A 17,583-nucleotide genomic window follows, 5' to 3' on the forward strand; every position below is an offset into this window, starting at 1 on the left:
CTTCACTGCAGAACTTGCATGGGGTGTGTAGTGTAATAGTGTAGGGGAACCACTTGAAGAGGTAAAACAGCCTTCTGGTTAGGGTGCTGGACTAGGAATCAGAAAACCTAGGTTCAGTGCCTGCCTCTGCTAGAGACACCCTATGTGACCTTGGGAATGTTGCTTACCCTTCCTGAGCTTTGGTTCTGCACCTATAATTGTCAAAGTGAAGGCACAGCAGTTCGTCAGTCAAAACAGGACGTTCATCCATCAGAATGGAGTTTGTAGACTGATGCAGACATATACAGTCTTGTCACATTGCTGGTTCCAAGTGAAGGGCAAGCGTGGCTTTTCTACCAGTCAGCACTGCTTGAAACTGGAGAGAAGCGGGGGAGATTTTCAAAGGCACAAAGGGCAGTAAAGTGCTCGCACCCACTGGATGTCAATGGGAGCTGAGCCCTTAACACCCATCTGTGCCTTGAAAATTTCCCTGATAACAGGTAAGAAACTGGCTCCCTCCTTAAGAGTCTATTTTATTTGCTGGGACAGGACCAAAGAACTGAAAAGCCATCTTGGTAGGACACGCTGAGCCAGATGTTTAAAAGCACTCAAGTTGCTGGGTGTCACAATGAGAGTATCTGGGTGCTGTGTACCTTTGAAAACCCAGCTCTTATTTGGGTGTCTAACTGGAGCTAAGCTCTCTTGAAAACCCAGCCCAACAGAAACTAGAACTGTCTGGGTAGCTGCATGCAAGGTCTCCAGGAGGATGAGGCTCCTGAACTGTTCTGCCACCTACAAGGATTAAACCTCCCTTCTCTCAGTGGGGAGTGGGCTCAGAGCATCTTCATGTAGGTCAGTTGACCTTTGTGCCTTCCACTTGGCTGTAAGCTAAGATCTGGAATAAGACGTGATACAAGGCAATCCATGGCTGTGCCTGCTCCCTTGTAGCACCATCCTGTTTGGGTCTGACAAATTCTGACCATGAGTCTGTCTGGCATTATGCTGTGTCCAGTGGTATACTTGCTAATTGTCTTAAAGCAGTGGGGCAAACTGGGACAGTGCTTCCATCGAGTTTGGAGGCCCAGTCCTGATTACTCGGCCTCTCTGCAACTTTGCAAAGTTAAGTTTGGAAAGATCTGTTTATCCTTAACCTCTTCTACGGGCTACATTGTGTCCTGAGGAGGAGACTTTGCTTCTTGAAAGCCCTTTATTTTTAGTCCAATGAAAAAGCTTTGCCACAACTTAGTGGGGAGTTGGTCTTTCAAGTCAGTTGCTTCCTTACCCCATCCTTGCTCTCTTTCTGAACTTGCTGGCTGCTACCTACTTCCTTACTGTTTTCATGCACTTGAAAGCTCACTCAGTGGGTTTTACCTTCCTCTTTTCACTGTGCTCTATTTGTTCCTCTTTATTTTCTCCTTAATCTCTGCTTTTGCTTTAGTGCCTCTCAAATCTAACTCTGGGTGTGTGCGTGTGTGTGCGCGTGCATTTACCTTATAGCCTCAATTCTCTTCTGCTTTCCCTGCCTTGCCCTTGCACTATGCTTTTGAAATCACACAGCCAGGCCACCACATTTGTCCTGCTGCATCCCAGAGTGTGTCCATAAATGAAACATTTTTCTCTTGTCAATGCTCCACTTTGCTGCAAACAGCAGTAAATTGGAGACTGCATTCTAGCAAGTGGTTTCAGCACTAATAGCTGCCGACTTCACTTGATTTCACTTTGCTCTTTCAACTGGGACCTGGGGTTGAAAGGAGGGTCATTTGCCATTGGCACTTGAGGGCTTTAAAGCTTGGATCTATTGCCAGGTCAGTGTTGATCAGCCAGTTGAAATACAGATTTATTTATTTTTCACAACCCAGTTACATAGACAATGGTGGTTGCTCTTGCTCTTGCTTTGGTCTCTCCCCTGCTGCCATGGAGAATTGGGTTCAGAGATCAGGTCCAGAATATTTTATATCTGAGATCTTGGAGAAATGGGTGAGAATTTCAAGCAAGTCACTCGTGAGCTTGGATGAATGGCATTTTGTAACGACACCATGTTAGTTTCAAAGGTTTCTGAAGGGGTCTGTCCTGGAGAGGTACATACACAATTATCATTTGAATGTTTTATGTATAAACCAGGAGGGAAAGCATTAGGATTGAAGATTACGTTCCAGACTTTCTGTATTCTTCCCTGGACTGGTACCAAGAGTGTGGTGAGACTGAAGAAGCGGGGACAGTTCTAAGGTTTGGGATTTCGCAGATCACCAGCGTTAAAAATTAATTCTTCATGCGATTGCATTAGAAACCCAACAATCTCCTCTTTTCGGTGGCCCAATAGATTCATTTAGAGTGAGATTTTTCAAAGGCAGAAAGGGCAACTGCCCAATTCCTACTGAAAGTCAAACCTATCTCCCGTTTGTACCTTTGAAGAATCTCCCTTTTCCAAGCCCCTGCTGATTCACAAGGCATAACAGCAATATTAGTATTCTTGTAGCACCTCAGAGCCCATTGTATTAGGAACTGTACCTAAGACAGAACAAAAAAAAAAAATCTGTCCCTGACCCAAAGAGCTTAAACAGAGGGCACAGGGTGGGGGAAGGGGCAGAGCGAACAATGTGATGGTGGCAAATGTCATGTTACTGCCTCTATCTATCTATATTTTTTTTTCTTTAGTGAGTTTGGGAGGAGCTGGGCTAAAGGGAATGGAGGGTAAGAGGGGTGATGCTGAGGTGAAGAGCCTGTGGGTGAGGTAGAAGGGGAGGGTTAACAGCTGATCAGCACAGGGCAGAGAGTCCAGTCAGAACTGCAGAAAGTTCTCCAAGGGGTCCAAGGGCTCCTGCAGCTTCTGCCCCTGATGGCTGGAGTGTCTGGGTGGCTTCTCTAGTGCTCCCACAGTGTGTGTGTGTGTGTGGGGGGGGGGGGGGACTCCCTTGCACAGTCCTGAGTCTACAGCGGTGCTGGGGAGACAGATGGCTCTGGTTGAGGTCCATTCTCTCCCTCAGTGTCTTGCACAAGTCCACAGAGATCAGCTGTTAAAACCACATCAGAATTGAAATGGGGGAAGATGAGATTAGCAGCAATCAGAATGTCATGCTTTTGAAGTCTGACCTCTCAAGTCAGTGCTAGAAATGTACCAGTAAACCAGTACAAATTCTGCCAGACCAGTATATTTTCCCAAGCACTGGTCCTGGACAAGGGATCAGAAAGAACAATTTGTATTTCCCTGCCCTACATTAAAAAATCACTTCTGATTAGCCTCCATGGACTTTAAGGTGCTCATCACTTCTCAGGACATTTCGATATGGCGAGTTAGCACGCGGCATGCTGGGTGTAAATCTACATTGCTGTCGCATGCTGTGCACGAACGGTGCTTGTGGACCGTGCTGCTGTACGCTCGTGTGCTTTGCACACTGCTGTTTCAAACGGCAATAGGTCAGAGCACAGAAGTAGGTTCTACATGGACAGTTAGTGTGCAGCATGCTACAGCAATGCAGATTTACACCCCAGCTTGCCACGTGCTAACTCACTGTATAGTCAGGCCCTGTGTTGACAGTCATAGATTCATAGATACTAAGGTCAGAAGGGACCATTCTGATCATCTAGTCCGACCTCCTGCACAGCGCAGGCCACAGAATCTCACCCACCCACTCTTACAAAAAACCTCACCTATGTCTGAGCTATTGAAGTCCTTAAATCATGGTTTAAAGACTTCAAGGAGCAGAGAAGCCTCCCTCAAGTCACCCATGCCCCATGCTACAGAGGAAGGCAAAAACCTCCAGGGCCTCTCCAATCTGCCCTGGAGGAAAATTCCTTCCCGACCCCAAATATGGCGATCAACTAAACCCTGAGCATATGGGCAAGATTCACCAGCCAGATACTACAGAAAATTCTTTCCTTTCAGATCCCATCCATCTAATATCCCATCTCAGGGGATTAGTCCTATTTACCCTGAATATTTAAAGATCAATTACTTACCAAAATCCCATGATCCCATCATACCATCTCCTCCATAAACTTATTGAGTAGAATCTTAAAACCAGATAGATCTTTTGCTTCCCTTGGAAGGCTATTCCAAAACTTCACTCCTCTGATGGTTGGAAACTTTCGTCTAATTTCAAGTCTAAACTTCCTGGTGGCCAGTTTATACCCGTTTGTTCTTGTGTCCACATTGGTGCTGAGCTTAAATAATTCCTTTCCCTCTCCGGTATTTATCCCTCTGATATATTTATAGAGAGCAATCATATCTCCCTTCAACCTTCTTTTAATTAGGCTAAACAAGCCAAGCTCCTTAGGTGAAGTCTCACCAGTGCCTTGTAAATGGTACTAAAACCTCCTTATCCCTACTGGAAATGCCTCTCCTGATGCATCCCAAAACCGCATTAGCTTTTTTCACAGCCATATCACATTGGCAGCTCATAATCATCCTGTGATCAACCAATAGTCCAAGGTCCTTCTCCTCTTCCGTTACTTCTAATTGATGCGTCCCCATCTTGTAACTAAAATTCTTATTAATCCCTAAATGCATAACCTTACACTTCTCACTATTAAATTTCATCCTATTACTATTACTCCAGTTTACAAGGTCATCCAGATCCTCCTGTATAACATCCCGATCCTTCTCTGAATTGGCAATAGCTCCCAGCTTTGTATCATCTGCAAACTTTATTAGCACACTCCCACTTTTTGTGCCAAGGTCGTCGGTTTTGGGACCAATCTTATTTAATCCACTGGTAACCTCCCTCCAACCTGACAGTTCGCCTTTCAGTAGGACCTGTTGCAGTCTCCCCTTTAACCAATTCCTTATCCACCTTTTGATGTTCATATTGATCCCCATCTTCTCCAATTTAACTAATAATTCCCCATGTGGCACGGTATCAAATGCCTTACTGAAATCTAGGTAAATTAGATCCACTGCATTTCCTTTATCTAAAAAATCTCCTGTTGATGATACACGAACAAGGAACAGAATCCAGCTCCCATCGTTGTTTTGGCTCAGAAGTATTAACAGGAGTGTAAAACAGTAAACTCTTTTCTTTTAGACACGGTAGTCAGAAAATATGACTCAATGTGGACCCAGGGAATAGAACTGTTGAACAGGAAGGTGCCATATTTGTGTAGTCACTTTTCTGATCACAACAGTTCCTTAGGGGATGAGGAAATATTCTCAAAGGGGCAAAATCTTTTTCCTCAGTTATTAAATGATTTTGGCTCTCAAGCCACAGAGAAGAGTTTGGTCAGTAGGAACAGGGTAGAGGTGATTAAATGAAAGGGTTATAGGTGTTTTTGGAGTAAGAATCTCCTCTTTTCCCCATAACCACCCATCCCTACTTGGCTTTGGCCCACTAATGCATCAGAAAAAGTGTCTTGGTGTTCCTGCACACGTACAACATGTATCTTGCTGATGATGATCTCTGTAGGGGTATAGTCAACTTCAAGGCTGTCATTTCATATGCTGCTCTGTAGTGTGGGTGTCTGGCAAGTAATGGGCACACAATTTCAGGCTTGATAGCTCCCGATGTTTGAATGAAAGAAGCAATCTCTATTTTGTATCTTTATGGTGTTGCTGATAGAATGTAAAACCCCGTAGTCACCAGTGGCAAATATTGAACGTAAGGGTTTCCCAGGAGCTGAAAAAAACATTTAAAAAAAAAAAAGACTCTCTTCATCAAAGCCACAGGCAAGGGTAATACCATGTTGTGACAGGGTCTTGGCTGGGCCACATTCTTCAAGTGACAGCACTTTTTGTAGCTTGCATCAGCATCTTGTGTGCACAGTCTATCTAATGTCAGTGTAGAAAGAGCCAGTGCCTTAATACTGCTTTGTGGCTGGTATCTTCCTCTGATCCTGGAGGAGGAAAATAGTTTTTTGACTGTGGTAGGCATTTCTGAGAATCCAAGGATATTTCTTCCCAAGATTCAGTTATCTCCTTTGCCCTTAGTTTTAATGTATAGGAATAGGGTAAAAAGAAAAGGAGTACTTGTGGCACCTTAGAGACTAACAAATTTGTTAGAGCATAAGCTTTCGTGAGCTACAGCTCACTTCATCGGATGCATTTGGTGGAAAAAACAGATTTTCCACCAAATGCATCCAATGAAGTGAGCTGTAGCTCACGAAAGCTTATGCTCTTCACCAAATTGTAGTGCTCAATAAGAACCAAACATGCTTGGGAAAGGCTCAGATTGTGTCTTTGTAAAAGCAGTAAACAGATCTAGCTACCTGATTCCCACCACGAAGCTACAATCTCTTTAGCAAAACCTTCATTGCTTCTCATTTCTCTAACCTGTCATTTGCTGCAGCTTTTCTTCTGTTTTAGTTATGCTTTTGCCCTGTGGCACAGAGCCCTTAGTGCCTTATCAGGGAGCAGTGAACTTTTTTGAACACAAGAATGACCATACTGGGTCAGACCCATGGTCCATCTAGCCCAGCATTCTGTCTTCCGACAGTGGCCCATGCCTGGGGCTTCAGAGGGAATAAACAGAACAGGGAAATTTGTTGAATGATTCATGCCCTGTTGTCCAGTCCCAACATCTGGCAGTCAGAGGCTTAGGGGCACCCAGAGCATGGGATTGCACCCCTGATCATCTTGGCTAATGGTCATTGATGGACCTATCCTCCATTATCCTCAATTATCTAATTCTTTTTTGAACCTAGTTATACTTTTGGCCTTCACAACGTCCTCTGGCAATCACTTTCACAGGTTGACTGTGTGTTGTGTGAAGTACTTGCTTTGATTTGTGTTAAACCTGCTGCCTATTAATTTCATTGGGTGACCCCCCATTTCTTGTGTTATGCGAAAGGGTAAATAACACTTCCTTAGTCACTTTCTCCACCCCATTCATGATTTTGTAGACCTCTTTCATATCCCGTCTTGGTCGTCTCTTTTCCAAGATGAACAGTTCCAATCTTTTTAATCCCTCCCCATATGGAAGTTGTTCCATACCTCTGATCATTTTTGTTGCCCTTCTCTGTACCTTTTCCAGTTCTAATATCCCTTTTCTGAGAGGGGGTAACCAGAACTGCATGCTTTACTGAAGGTGTGGGCATACTGTGGATTTATATAGTGGCATTATGATATTTTCTGTCTTATCAATCCCTTTCCTAATGGTTCCTAACATTCTGATAGCTTTTTTTGACTCCTCCTATTTAATATGAGTGGATGTTTTCAGAGAATTATCTACAATGACTCCAAGATCTCTTTATTGAGTGGTAACAGCTAATTTAGACCCTATCATTTTGTATGTATAGATGGGATTATGTTTTTCAATGTGCATTACTTTGCATTTATTAACATTTGAATTTCATTTGCCGTTTTGTTGCCCAGTCACCCAGTTTTGTGAGATCCCTTTGTAATGCTTCACAGACTGCTTTGAACTTAAATGTCTTGGAGAATTTTGTATCATCTGCAAACTTTGCCACCTCACTATTTACCCCCTTTTCCAGATCATTTACGAATATGTTGAACAGCACTGGTCCCAGTACAGATCCTTGGGGGGCCCACACTACCTCTCCACTGTGAAAACTGATCATGTATTCCTACCCCTTGTTTCCTGCCTTTTAACCAGTGATTGATCCATGGGAGGACCATTCCTCTTATCCCATGACTGCTTACTTTGCTTAAGAGCCTTTGGTAAAACTTTTTAATAAATAAAATGATGAGCTTTGGTAAATTCTTGTCAATTTATAATGTCATCTGGAAGGCCAACTGAGAACGATTGAATTCCGCAAATTAGCGAGTAAGTGAACAAACACAATAAAAAGGTAAATAAAGTGAGGCTAATGCATAGCACAATATACTTCATTCATTTATCTAGCGAATGTCATTTAGTGTATGGTCCATGGTGCATTTAGTAAAATAATGAACTGTTAATATGAGAATTCAGTCTAGCCCCCTGATGCCAAATCGTTTCTCACGGGAGTGGAGAGACAAAAATTCACACAGAAGAATGGCTCAGTGTGTATGTTGCTAAGTGCAGATCATGGTGGTTCTCCAGTGTGCATGGGTTTGTAATGTGTTTGGGATCCTTGTGGATGAAAGGCTCTAGATAAATGTAAGGTGTTATTTAGGCCTTGATCTGCAAAGACTTACACCGATGCTTCACTTTACACATTGTGCGTAGTCCCATTGACTTCATGGTATTAATTCCAACTCCTAAATATGAGCATGTGTGTAAAACTCTGCAGGATTTGGACTTTAGATTGCAAGATTTCTGGGACAGGAAATGTGTCTTACTATGTATCTGTAGCTTAAAAACACTTACCTACCCTCACAGGAGAGTTGGGAGGATAAAGATTTGTGAGGTCTTCGGCCACAGAAGTACCTAAGATGGGGCCCCAATTTTGGTTTTAGCATGTAGGTAACTCAGTAACACCACTGATAAATAATACCAACCCCATAGTGTGTGTGCGTGTACATCCCTAGGGTGGGATGTGTATATCCCAGGGGCAGTGTGTTCAGCAAGTCCATGCACATTTGGGGGGTAAAACTGTGTGACAGTTGGGTAGCATTTGGTTCAAATGCTCTGTCTGGGGAGTTTGTGATTTTTTTTTTTTTAATGCTTTATTTCAGCTTGACCTAAATAAGCACAAAAGGGGAGGGCGAAGCTTCTTGTCACTTAGACCCTAAAGAAAGCAACGTTGGAAATGGATTAGCAGGGGCTGTAGCACAGCAAATCATGCCATCTTTTCTCCCCTCCAGCTATTCCTTATTGCCATCTCGAACCCTGGTGCTTTTTGGAATGAGCGCGTGCAGCAGGAAGGCTCTGACTCTGCTCAGCAGTGTGTTTGCTGTATGTGGTTTGGGGCTCTTAGGAATTGCTGTTAGCACCGACTACTGGCTTTACCTGGAGGAAGGAATCATCCTGCCCCACAATCAGACCACTGAAATCAAAATGTCGCTGCACTCTGGTCTCTGGAGGGTCTGCTTTTTGGCAGGTATGGTGCTTTGTACAAAAACTGTTGTGATTTCCACATCATCGTCAATGAGGGAGCTTTGCCCAGTAAAGCAACAGGCCGGGAGCCGGGGATTTTAGTTGCCTTTCCTGTCTTTGCTGGAGATGTTCTGCACAAATCTTGGGCAAGCCACTTAACCCCTTCTTTGCCTTTGTTTCTCCAGTTGCACAGGGGGTTTTAGGTGGTATAATTCCTTGCGCATCAATTGTAACTTTACAATCTGCCCTGAATGAATGGTGGGCTGCTCAGGAGCACAGCAGGGAAGGAATTAGAGTCACAGTTCTCTCCCTAGTTCTCCCCATACTCCAGCAGGAAGTAACCAGTTACTGGATGTGGAATGGAGGGGCTAAATCGAGGGGTCCATTGTTCTTTGCTCCTGCCCACCCACTTTCTGGCCACCTGTACAGTGGGGAGTAGCAGCCCGTTGGAGGTTGCTTCCCCCTCCCCCCAGTGCAGTGACCTGTGATGCAAGTAGCCTGCGTAGGGAAGCTGAGAGTTCTCCCTTGCATGGTGCTATGAGGTCACAGTTCTGCTCTTTTTGTTTATACAGTAAAATGGTTTGCTATGCGGAGGTGTCAGGCGCTTTAGAAAGGTGAAGAATAATTATCATCTGTCTAATCCCACCCCCCCCCCCGCAGTTTGTTGAGGAGGGTTGCAAGGCCAGCGTAACCCAAATAATTTTCCTAAGGGGACCAAGCCAGTGGCAGAGCTAGGGGTCATCCAGATGTCCCCAATTCACATTTCTGTGCTTTTTACCCACCAGACAATCCATTTTGATTGTTCATGTGTTTTGTATCAAATGTTAAACCTTTGTTTGCCTCATCAGAAGGCATCCGAAGCCAAACCCTCTCTAGCTAACTTGCATGGTCTGTCAAAATCCCCCCACATTGCCCATTAGCTTTCAGAGCTTTCTCCTATTCACGAACAGCTGTTTACATGCAGATTGTTTGAAAATGCACTGTCATACTCCAGCCACCTGCCCAGTTTTTCACCCAGTAATGTTACCATGTACTTCTCATACCTTGAGCTTTGTTTGTTTTTTGTTTTTCCATTTCCACTGCCCTCCAATAAATGTTCTGAATGGCCAGCACAATGCGAATTTAGTATTTGATACATGAAACCAGCTCACAGTACTCCCTTAGCTATTACTCTTTTGCCAGGGACATTTTAAAAAGCCAGTCCCTCAAGGATACGGTAGCTAGCAGGCATCCTTCTTCAGCACCACACACTAACAGTTATGACTCAAAGAGCCCAGAAAAGCAAGTTTATTTTGCATGCACTGAAATTCATTTAAAAAAAAATCCTTATATTAAAGAAAACACTTTAATTAAATGACAGCCTGAATCAGACTCTTCTCCTTGCAGGTGAGGAGCGTGGCCGGTGTTTTACTATAGAATATGTCATGCCCATGAACGTCCAGCTGACGTCTGAGTCGACAATCAATGTTCTAAGTAGGTAGTTTATTCACGTTTGTTTGTTTGTTTGTTTGTTGTATCATTCATTCTTTACATCCTGTTAAAGTAACAACAGGTTACTAGGAATATCTTCAGAACTCAGGGAGGCTTCTGATTCCCTGTTAATGCTGTATTGTAACTTAACGTACAACTGGGTGCTTATGTACAACTACACTTGGTAAAATGCCAGACATGTTGAGAAGTGTCTGATTTTGTCTCCCCCTTATGCTGGGACACTCACAGCGGCTACAAGCCAGGCCCTGCATCCTGTTGCTGGAGTGGTCAAAGCAGGTGGCTTTTTTTTTTTTTTTTTTTTTAATAGATGAGTTTACATTCTCTCCCCACTGGTGACAAGAGCTGGTACAAATACAGCACATGCAGACTGGGGCATTGCACACTGATTTAGATCCCTGTGGGGTGGGATGAGTTAAGGATGGAATGTCGCAGCTCTCCCTGTAAAGTCCTATGTTTTTGTTTTTGCCACTTCTAAGTGTGAACCTTAACCATGCTTGGTACATTTTTGTGATAATAAATCCAAGTGTTTCGTGAAAAGACTTGTGATGCTACCACAAAAAATATTGGATGTGCATTTGTAATGCTTCAGGTAGAAACCACTCGGAATACAAACATTAACAGATGTATTCTCAGCCAGGCATAATTGCACCTTCAGTAAACTCCTTATCAAAGAAAGTTGGGTGTGTTGGTTTGGGGGTGGGTGCCAGCATGCACATGAGACTCAAAGAGAGAACAGGAAAGGAAAAACAGAGATCTATAGAATGCAACAAATTGGAAACATAAAGGAACTGGCCTGGTCAATTTAGCCCAGGTCTGCTGTTATACAGGAGGGCCTAACCCTGTTCTCCTCTTTCTTCCCCCTTTTACAATCAGAGATGATTCGTTCTGCTACTCCTTTCCCTTTGGTCAGCCTCTTTTTCATGTTCATCGGGTTTATACTGAGCAATATTGGACACATTCGGCCTCACAGAACCATCCTGGCCTTTGTATCAGGAATCTTCTTCATTCTGTCTGGTGAGTTTTATTGGAATTATCTTAACATTGCACTTGGTGTCTCCTCTGCTTTCGTTTCCTCTGAAGGCCCTTGTACTTCGTGGGGGGGGGGGAGGATGGGAAGAATAGCCATATAAACCCACAGATCTGTACACTGCAATAACGCTGTGTTAAATCCTTACTTTGGGCTATGTTGTGCCATAGTATTTTTAAGCAGAACTCCTCATTGCAATCAATGGTGAGGTGGCACATTATGGCTAGACCTGGTCACAAAATTATCAACCCCCTCCCCCTTTTTTTAATGAAAAATGGCTTTCCAACAAAATGGAAATTTTGTGAAAAATTACCTTTTCCATCAAAAATGCTTGAGCTTTCATCCAGCGCTTGATGTGAAAATATTCATAGGGAAACAAAAATTCCCAACCAGCTTTAATTATGATCTCTTCATCTGATCTGTGGTATGATACCATGCAGTCTCTTAGCCTGGCACCATATATTAGCCTCAACCTCAGGAATTCCAGACTTATTGAGCCTAAGAACATCAATATTAATATTTACATCTCATAAGATACATCTGGGAATAATGGTGAAAAAAATAATTAACCCGAAAACGATCTTTCGTAGTTCTGATAAATCCGTCTTTCCTTGTTTTACTTCTCTCACCACGGCTTTTTTCCCCCACAGGCCTCAAGAATGAGGATTTTCTTTTTTGTAGTTTTCAGCATTCTCCAAGAATAGATTTTATCTGCTTGTTTCGGTAACTTAGGGGGCTCTTAACTTTGTCTCCAAGTCTATTCGGTGCAATATATAAATGGTAGCCCTTTAATAGCCTATTTTGGGACTGCAGTGGTATAATGAGACGTAGGAGTTTGCATCCACAATTTATCACTCCCATAAGATTGGACTCTTTTTTTAAACAACCAAGGCCCCTCATTTCTTATGGTAAGTCAGTCACAGAGGATGTTTAAAATTTTAAAATAGTCAGCTGGGATCTTTCTACATGAGACAAGTGACTGTTTTATTCATTGCATTAGAGGAGTGTTAAACATGCAGCTGTGACAGCTGAGCTTTAAAGCATTTTCGTACACGGATCACTTTGTAGTTCAGAAGAGTCTAGCTTAAGAATGTAATGGTCTGACTAAAATGACATAAATGCGTTGATCAGTTAAATGGGGGAGAAGTCTGTTTCCCCAATTCTTTGAAATGCAACCTACATATTTCAAATTTTCTTTTAAAGGAAGAACCCCCGTGAGCTGCTTTGTGTCTTTACTGAAGAACATTTCCTTCTGTCATTCTCCCTTCCCAGGTTTATCTCTGGTTGTGGGGCTGGTGCTGTACATATCCAGCATTAACGACGAGATGCTGAACCAGACCAAGGACTCGGAGACTTACTTCAGTTATAAATACGGATGGTCGTTTGCTTTCTCCGCTATCTCTTTCCTTCTCACAGAGGTACTTGTCAGTTGTGAGCTTTCTAGACTGCCTATAAGGACACATCTATATTGCCCCACAACTTGAACTGCAGAGATATTACTAGCAGTGTGCTCCAAAGGGCCGCACTGTAACTCCCCAGGGTGAATGTTAACTAAAAGGTTCCTAGTCCACATTAACGTAGTCCTCTTCAGACAGGACTCCATTAATGCAAAATAGGAATCTTTTATTCACACCCACAGTGTCCACGGGGGGGAGTTACAGTGCAGCACTTTCGTGCTCACTGCTGTTCACACCCCTGTAGTCCATATAGACATAACCTTAGAAACATGGTCTCTTCTCAGGAGTTAAAATATTGATTGTTGGGCCAAACCATCAGGAACTGGTTGTTATGAAAAGGAGGAGTGTGGTGGGGTTTGTAAGGGCAAGACTCTTTAGGAACCTCTAATCGTTAATAGACATCTATATGGAATAACTGACAAATGGGCCGATCCTGGTGCTGTCAACTGAGCCTGTGTCTCCTGCCAACCAGTGCAAACCCTGAATGCAGTGGTCAAAGTAGGTTGAATCAGGAGCACCTTGATGACGGGTGTATTGTTATCCCCATGTTACAGATGGGGAAGCAGAGGCAGAAGTGACTTACCCAAGTCTGGAGGCCATTTGAACTGGTTTGTCCTCCTTTTGGATGATTTGTTCCCTGTCTGGTCCAAGCAAATCTGGGCATGGTTTTGTCCGGTATTGGACAGGGGACTCCATTTTTAAAAGCAAAGTCATGTCGGCGGGGGCAAGGCGGCACACTCTTAAAGATGGCACCCCCTTGTGAAGCACTGTACGTGAGAGGCCGTGCCGTGGGGGGGGGTGGATTCCTCAAAATGGTGTTCCCCTGTGCAGCGTAACCTCACACATGCTGTGTGTGAGAGGCCATGCCAGTGGGAGCAGCGTCACGCTGGTCCTGAAAATACTGGAATGGCCACCCTATAACCAATGTCTTCCCGCAAGTCATTTGCAGAGCAAGGGAATGAAACTAGGTCTCCAGGCACCCAGTCTGATGCCCTACCCACTAGTCCCTGCTACTTTCATAACTACACAGTCTTGTTTGTCCATGGCAATGCCAATACAGCTCCTGAGTATCCATTCATTCATTTAGAATTGAATCAACCCAGTTCCCTACCCTGTGAGTAGCATTTGTTTCATTTTCTCCCTTTCAGAGTGCTGGTGTGATGTCAGTCTATCTGTTCATGAAACGATACACTGCCGAGGAGATCTACAGACCCCATCCTGGCTTCTACCACCCCCGTCTTAGCAACTGCTCTGATTACTCAGGGCAATTCTTGCACCCTGATGCCTGGGTGCGTGGACGCAGCCCCTCAGATATTTCCAGCGATGCATCTCTCCAGATGAACAGTAACTACCCTGCCCTGCTCAAATGTCCTGATTACGATCAAATGTCCTCCTCCCCATGTTGAATGGCAATTAACCCCATTGCCTACTTGGGATTAAGAGGAAGCAGCTGTTGTGTCATGACTCAGTTTATCATTTTTAGGACACTCTTTCAGGACTATTCTCTATTTATATGATCATAAATGGTGTTAATCATTGCCTAGAGCACGTGGTAGTTAGTTTGTTTGGGGTTTTTTTAAATGATACTTACCCTGCATATATAAATACATCTAAGGTCCTGATCCCCAAGCCATTCCACACCCCAAACAAGTAGTATCTTTGAATGTGGAATAGATCCAGGATGGGGCTTAGAGAGGGTTTGATATCAAAGAACCCCCAGTAGCAAAAATGCATTTTGTGATAGGTGGCATAAGCTTGTGTGTTTGTATCATTTTGCTGTAGATTTATTGGCATGAACGGTACATGTAAACTTCTAAGTAATGGTATTAATTAGAAAAGTACAAATTGCATCTTGATTTGACATTCACAATGATGGATCATCGTTGCTGTGAATCATTTCTAAGTAGGCCATAATGATCAATAGCCATCCCTCCCAACTATCCCTTGGGGATTTTCAGAGGTCTAAAATTAAGTTAGGTTCCCATTGACTTTCTATGAGAGCCAAGACAGTCATTTAGGGCCTTTGGCAAATCACATCCAAAACCATTCATGTTAGATCTCCCTCCAATATGACCATGAAAATGTTTTTGACATTGGAAAGCAAATTCTTGAAACAAAGGGTCAGATTTTCTCTGCTGGTATAAACTCTGTGGAAGTCAGTGGTGCTCTACTGATTTCCCACAACTGAAGAGCTGGCCCAAATTTTATATTTTACAGAAAATGGTATACAAGCTTGATTAATTTTGCTGTGTACCTTAGTTAGGGACCTTGTCATTCATGAAAAAGTCAATGTTATTACACTTTTTGGTCTTGGAGGACTGAGAGCTACCAGGAGGTGAATATCAGTCCATTTCTAAATTAAGTTTGGGGAACTGAAGGTGAAAATCTATATACAGTACTGTTGTAAAAAACCACAAGATTACTGAAAGAACTGTCAGAATGTATGGTTTCTACTCTTGTTGTTTTACTGCCTCAGAAAATGTCAGCATCAGAAAATCCTGCAGGTGTTTTTTGTATATTATATTTTAATTTAAAGTTTGATTGTACTAAATGTAATGCACTGACTTTCAACCTCATCACAATGTATTTGTAATGACCCTTTTACTATTTTATCATTATTTACAAAATATTCCAAAATATGATCCCAGTTCTGTATCAGGATCCAATCGCAAAGACCCCTGTGCCCACTGAGTTCTGTGAGGCCCCTGCACAGATATATGGGTCTGGGCTTGCCAATCTGATGCAGTATCAGGGCTAATTTTGTCCACCTACTCCAGATAAGAAACTTGTATATTGTCTCCTTTAATCCTGGATAATTTGCTTCGTTTTAAACCAGGGCATCATTTTGTACACTCCAGAATGTGTAAATAAGGTTATATTTATCTGTAAGTTTTTATATTCTCTCCCTTAAGGCATCTGTTTTTCATTTTAAAAATAATTTATATATTTATGTGATTTATTTTTTAGGCATATTTAAGCATTAAAAAACAACAATAGAACCCTTAAATTAGAGTTTGATATTCATTACTTATAAATAGAAAATGACCTGCTCAGCCCAAATGAAGGGTTTAAAAGCTGAGCTTCTCTTAATATGTGGTGTTGCAATGTGCAAATATATACAGGCCTGCAAACGCATATGCCGGTTGTCAGGAAAACATCCCTTTTCAGAACCGTTATTAAGCATGTGCTTAAATTCCATCCAAGTCCCATTGGATGGGACTTCATGTGCTAGTGTACTTTTGAATAGACATAGACTTAAGCACATACTTAAGTGCTGTCATGAATCAAGGCCACAAGTAATCTAATAGAAGTCAATGGGACTACTCATGTGATAGTTTTCTGTGTGTATAAGTGTTTGCAGGGCCAGGCTTTATTAGGGGGCCAGGCTATAATCGGGTAGAGTAATGATTCATGCCTTTGCCATTTTGCCAACTGTTCAGTTTTCAGACTTTAATTTTCAATCTTGTGAATGTTTGGTTAGCCTCGCAGTGTGCAGAGAGCATTTAGACTAGAACTGTTTTTACCAAGACAATGTTTATAAATTGATTAAATACGTTTGATGGTATTTACAGCTTAGATTCTTTTTTCCAGTTAACCAAGAACAGTGCGTGATGGGAAATTTATTTTTTTATTTTAATAATAATCTCCAAAAAAAAAAAAGCTGTGTCCACGTTGGTTAAAATAAGTGCCAGTTGAATAATACTACATGGGAATTGTCTGAAACCAATGGTCATCAGTTTCAGAAGTGATCTGCCATGCAGTAGATTCTCCAGTTTACTTTTGATTCGCTCCAACTCCTTTGTCTTGGAACCTAGCAGCTGCTGGTTTTTTTTTTTTTTTTTTTTTTTTTTTTTTTGTTACCTGATCCTGGTAAAGAATAATGGGGCAGGAGAGGAGGAAAGAAACCATCATTATTACAAAGGAGTCTCTTCCATCTAAGCAGCTTAAAGCCCAGAATAAATCAAGGATGAAAATTGTCAAAGTAACTTGTGTGGATCATTTTGCTTCCAAATGAAGTTTAAGTTCAGTGAAGGTGCAAAAATTCCTCCTCAAAGGCTAGATTAGAAGACAAACAAAATCTGTCTAGGTTCCACTCTGCTGTGCAGATCCTAAAAACTTTAGTTTCAAGGTGCGTGGGCATCTCGGGTGGCTTTGGAGAAAGATTTTATTTACAGAAGCCTCAAGAGCAAATTGCTTCCCATCAGCCATAATTCTTCAGCCCAATTTTAAAAGTGACTGGAGAGTCTGAAAGCAGATTCTCCTAAATGTCCAGTGACACAGGCCTATGCTCATCCCTCCTCCATATTCCAGTCCAGCTCCTATAGAAGTCTTTCTGTTGGCTTCAGTGGGAGCTGTTTCAGGCTCCTACATCTATTTGCCCCCATTTCCCTAGTCTCAAGGTCCACTGCGCTGCTCATTTTCAAGAGGGGATTGGTGCTGTATATGCAAGTCCCTTAAGCACATGCTTATCTTTAAGCATGCGGGTAGTCTCACTTAAATTCAGTGGGACTACTCGCATTAACAATAAAATGAACAGAGGGAGGCACATGGGCACCCTGCAGGAGATGCCGAGCAAGTGTGCTAAGTTTGGCTGAATGTGTGTCAGATCTGTGACTTGGGAGAGCTGTCTCCCATGGAACGTATGCAAGAACTGCACAAGCCTTAATGTGCCAGTCAGAAAGCTTTACAACCAGTGTCCCAGCATGTCAACAACAGCCAA

At 42.7% G+C, this 17,583-nt stretch overlaps 1 protein-coding gene across 5 annotated transcripts in view; it reads left to right on the plus strand.

The window, feature by feature from the left end:
- CACNG5 (calcium voltage-gated channel auxiliary subunit gamma 5) overlaps window positions 1-16,828 on the plus strand; it is a 29,684-nt gene extending 12,856 nt beyond the window's left edge. For 4 of the 5 annotated variants that reach the window (XM_038372669.2, XM_038372672.2, XM_038372670.2 and 1 more), the window contains 5 exons: window positions 8,657-8,892; window positions 10,275-10,361; window positions 11,253-11,393; window positions 12,679-12,824; window positions 14,012-16,458. In XM_038372669.2, the coding sequence (XP_038228597.1) occupies window positions 8,697-8,892; window positions 10,275-10,361; window positions 11,253-11,393; window positions 12,679-12,824; window positions 14,012-14,269 (828 nt within the window). In that variant the 5' untranslated portion in view covers window positions 8,657-8,696 and the 3' untranslated portion in view covers window positions 14,270-16,458. Of the gene's footprint in view, window positions 1-8,656; window positions 8,893-10,274; window positions 10,362-11,252; window positions 11,394-12,678; window positions 12,825-14,011 lie in introns of all 5 variants that reach the window. The other variant, XM_038372667.2, reaches the window with a different exon arrangement.
- The last annotated feature ends 755 nt before the right edge of the window (window positions 16,829-17,583 follow it).

Source organism: Dermochelys coriacea, chromosome 14, assembly GCF_009764565.3.
Source record: "Dermochelys coriacea isolate rDerCor1 chromosome 14, rDerCor1.pri.v4, whole genome shotgun sequence".
Lineage (NCBI taxonomy): Eukaryota > Metazoa > Chordata > Testudines > Dermochelyidae > Dermochelys > Dermochelys coriacea.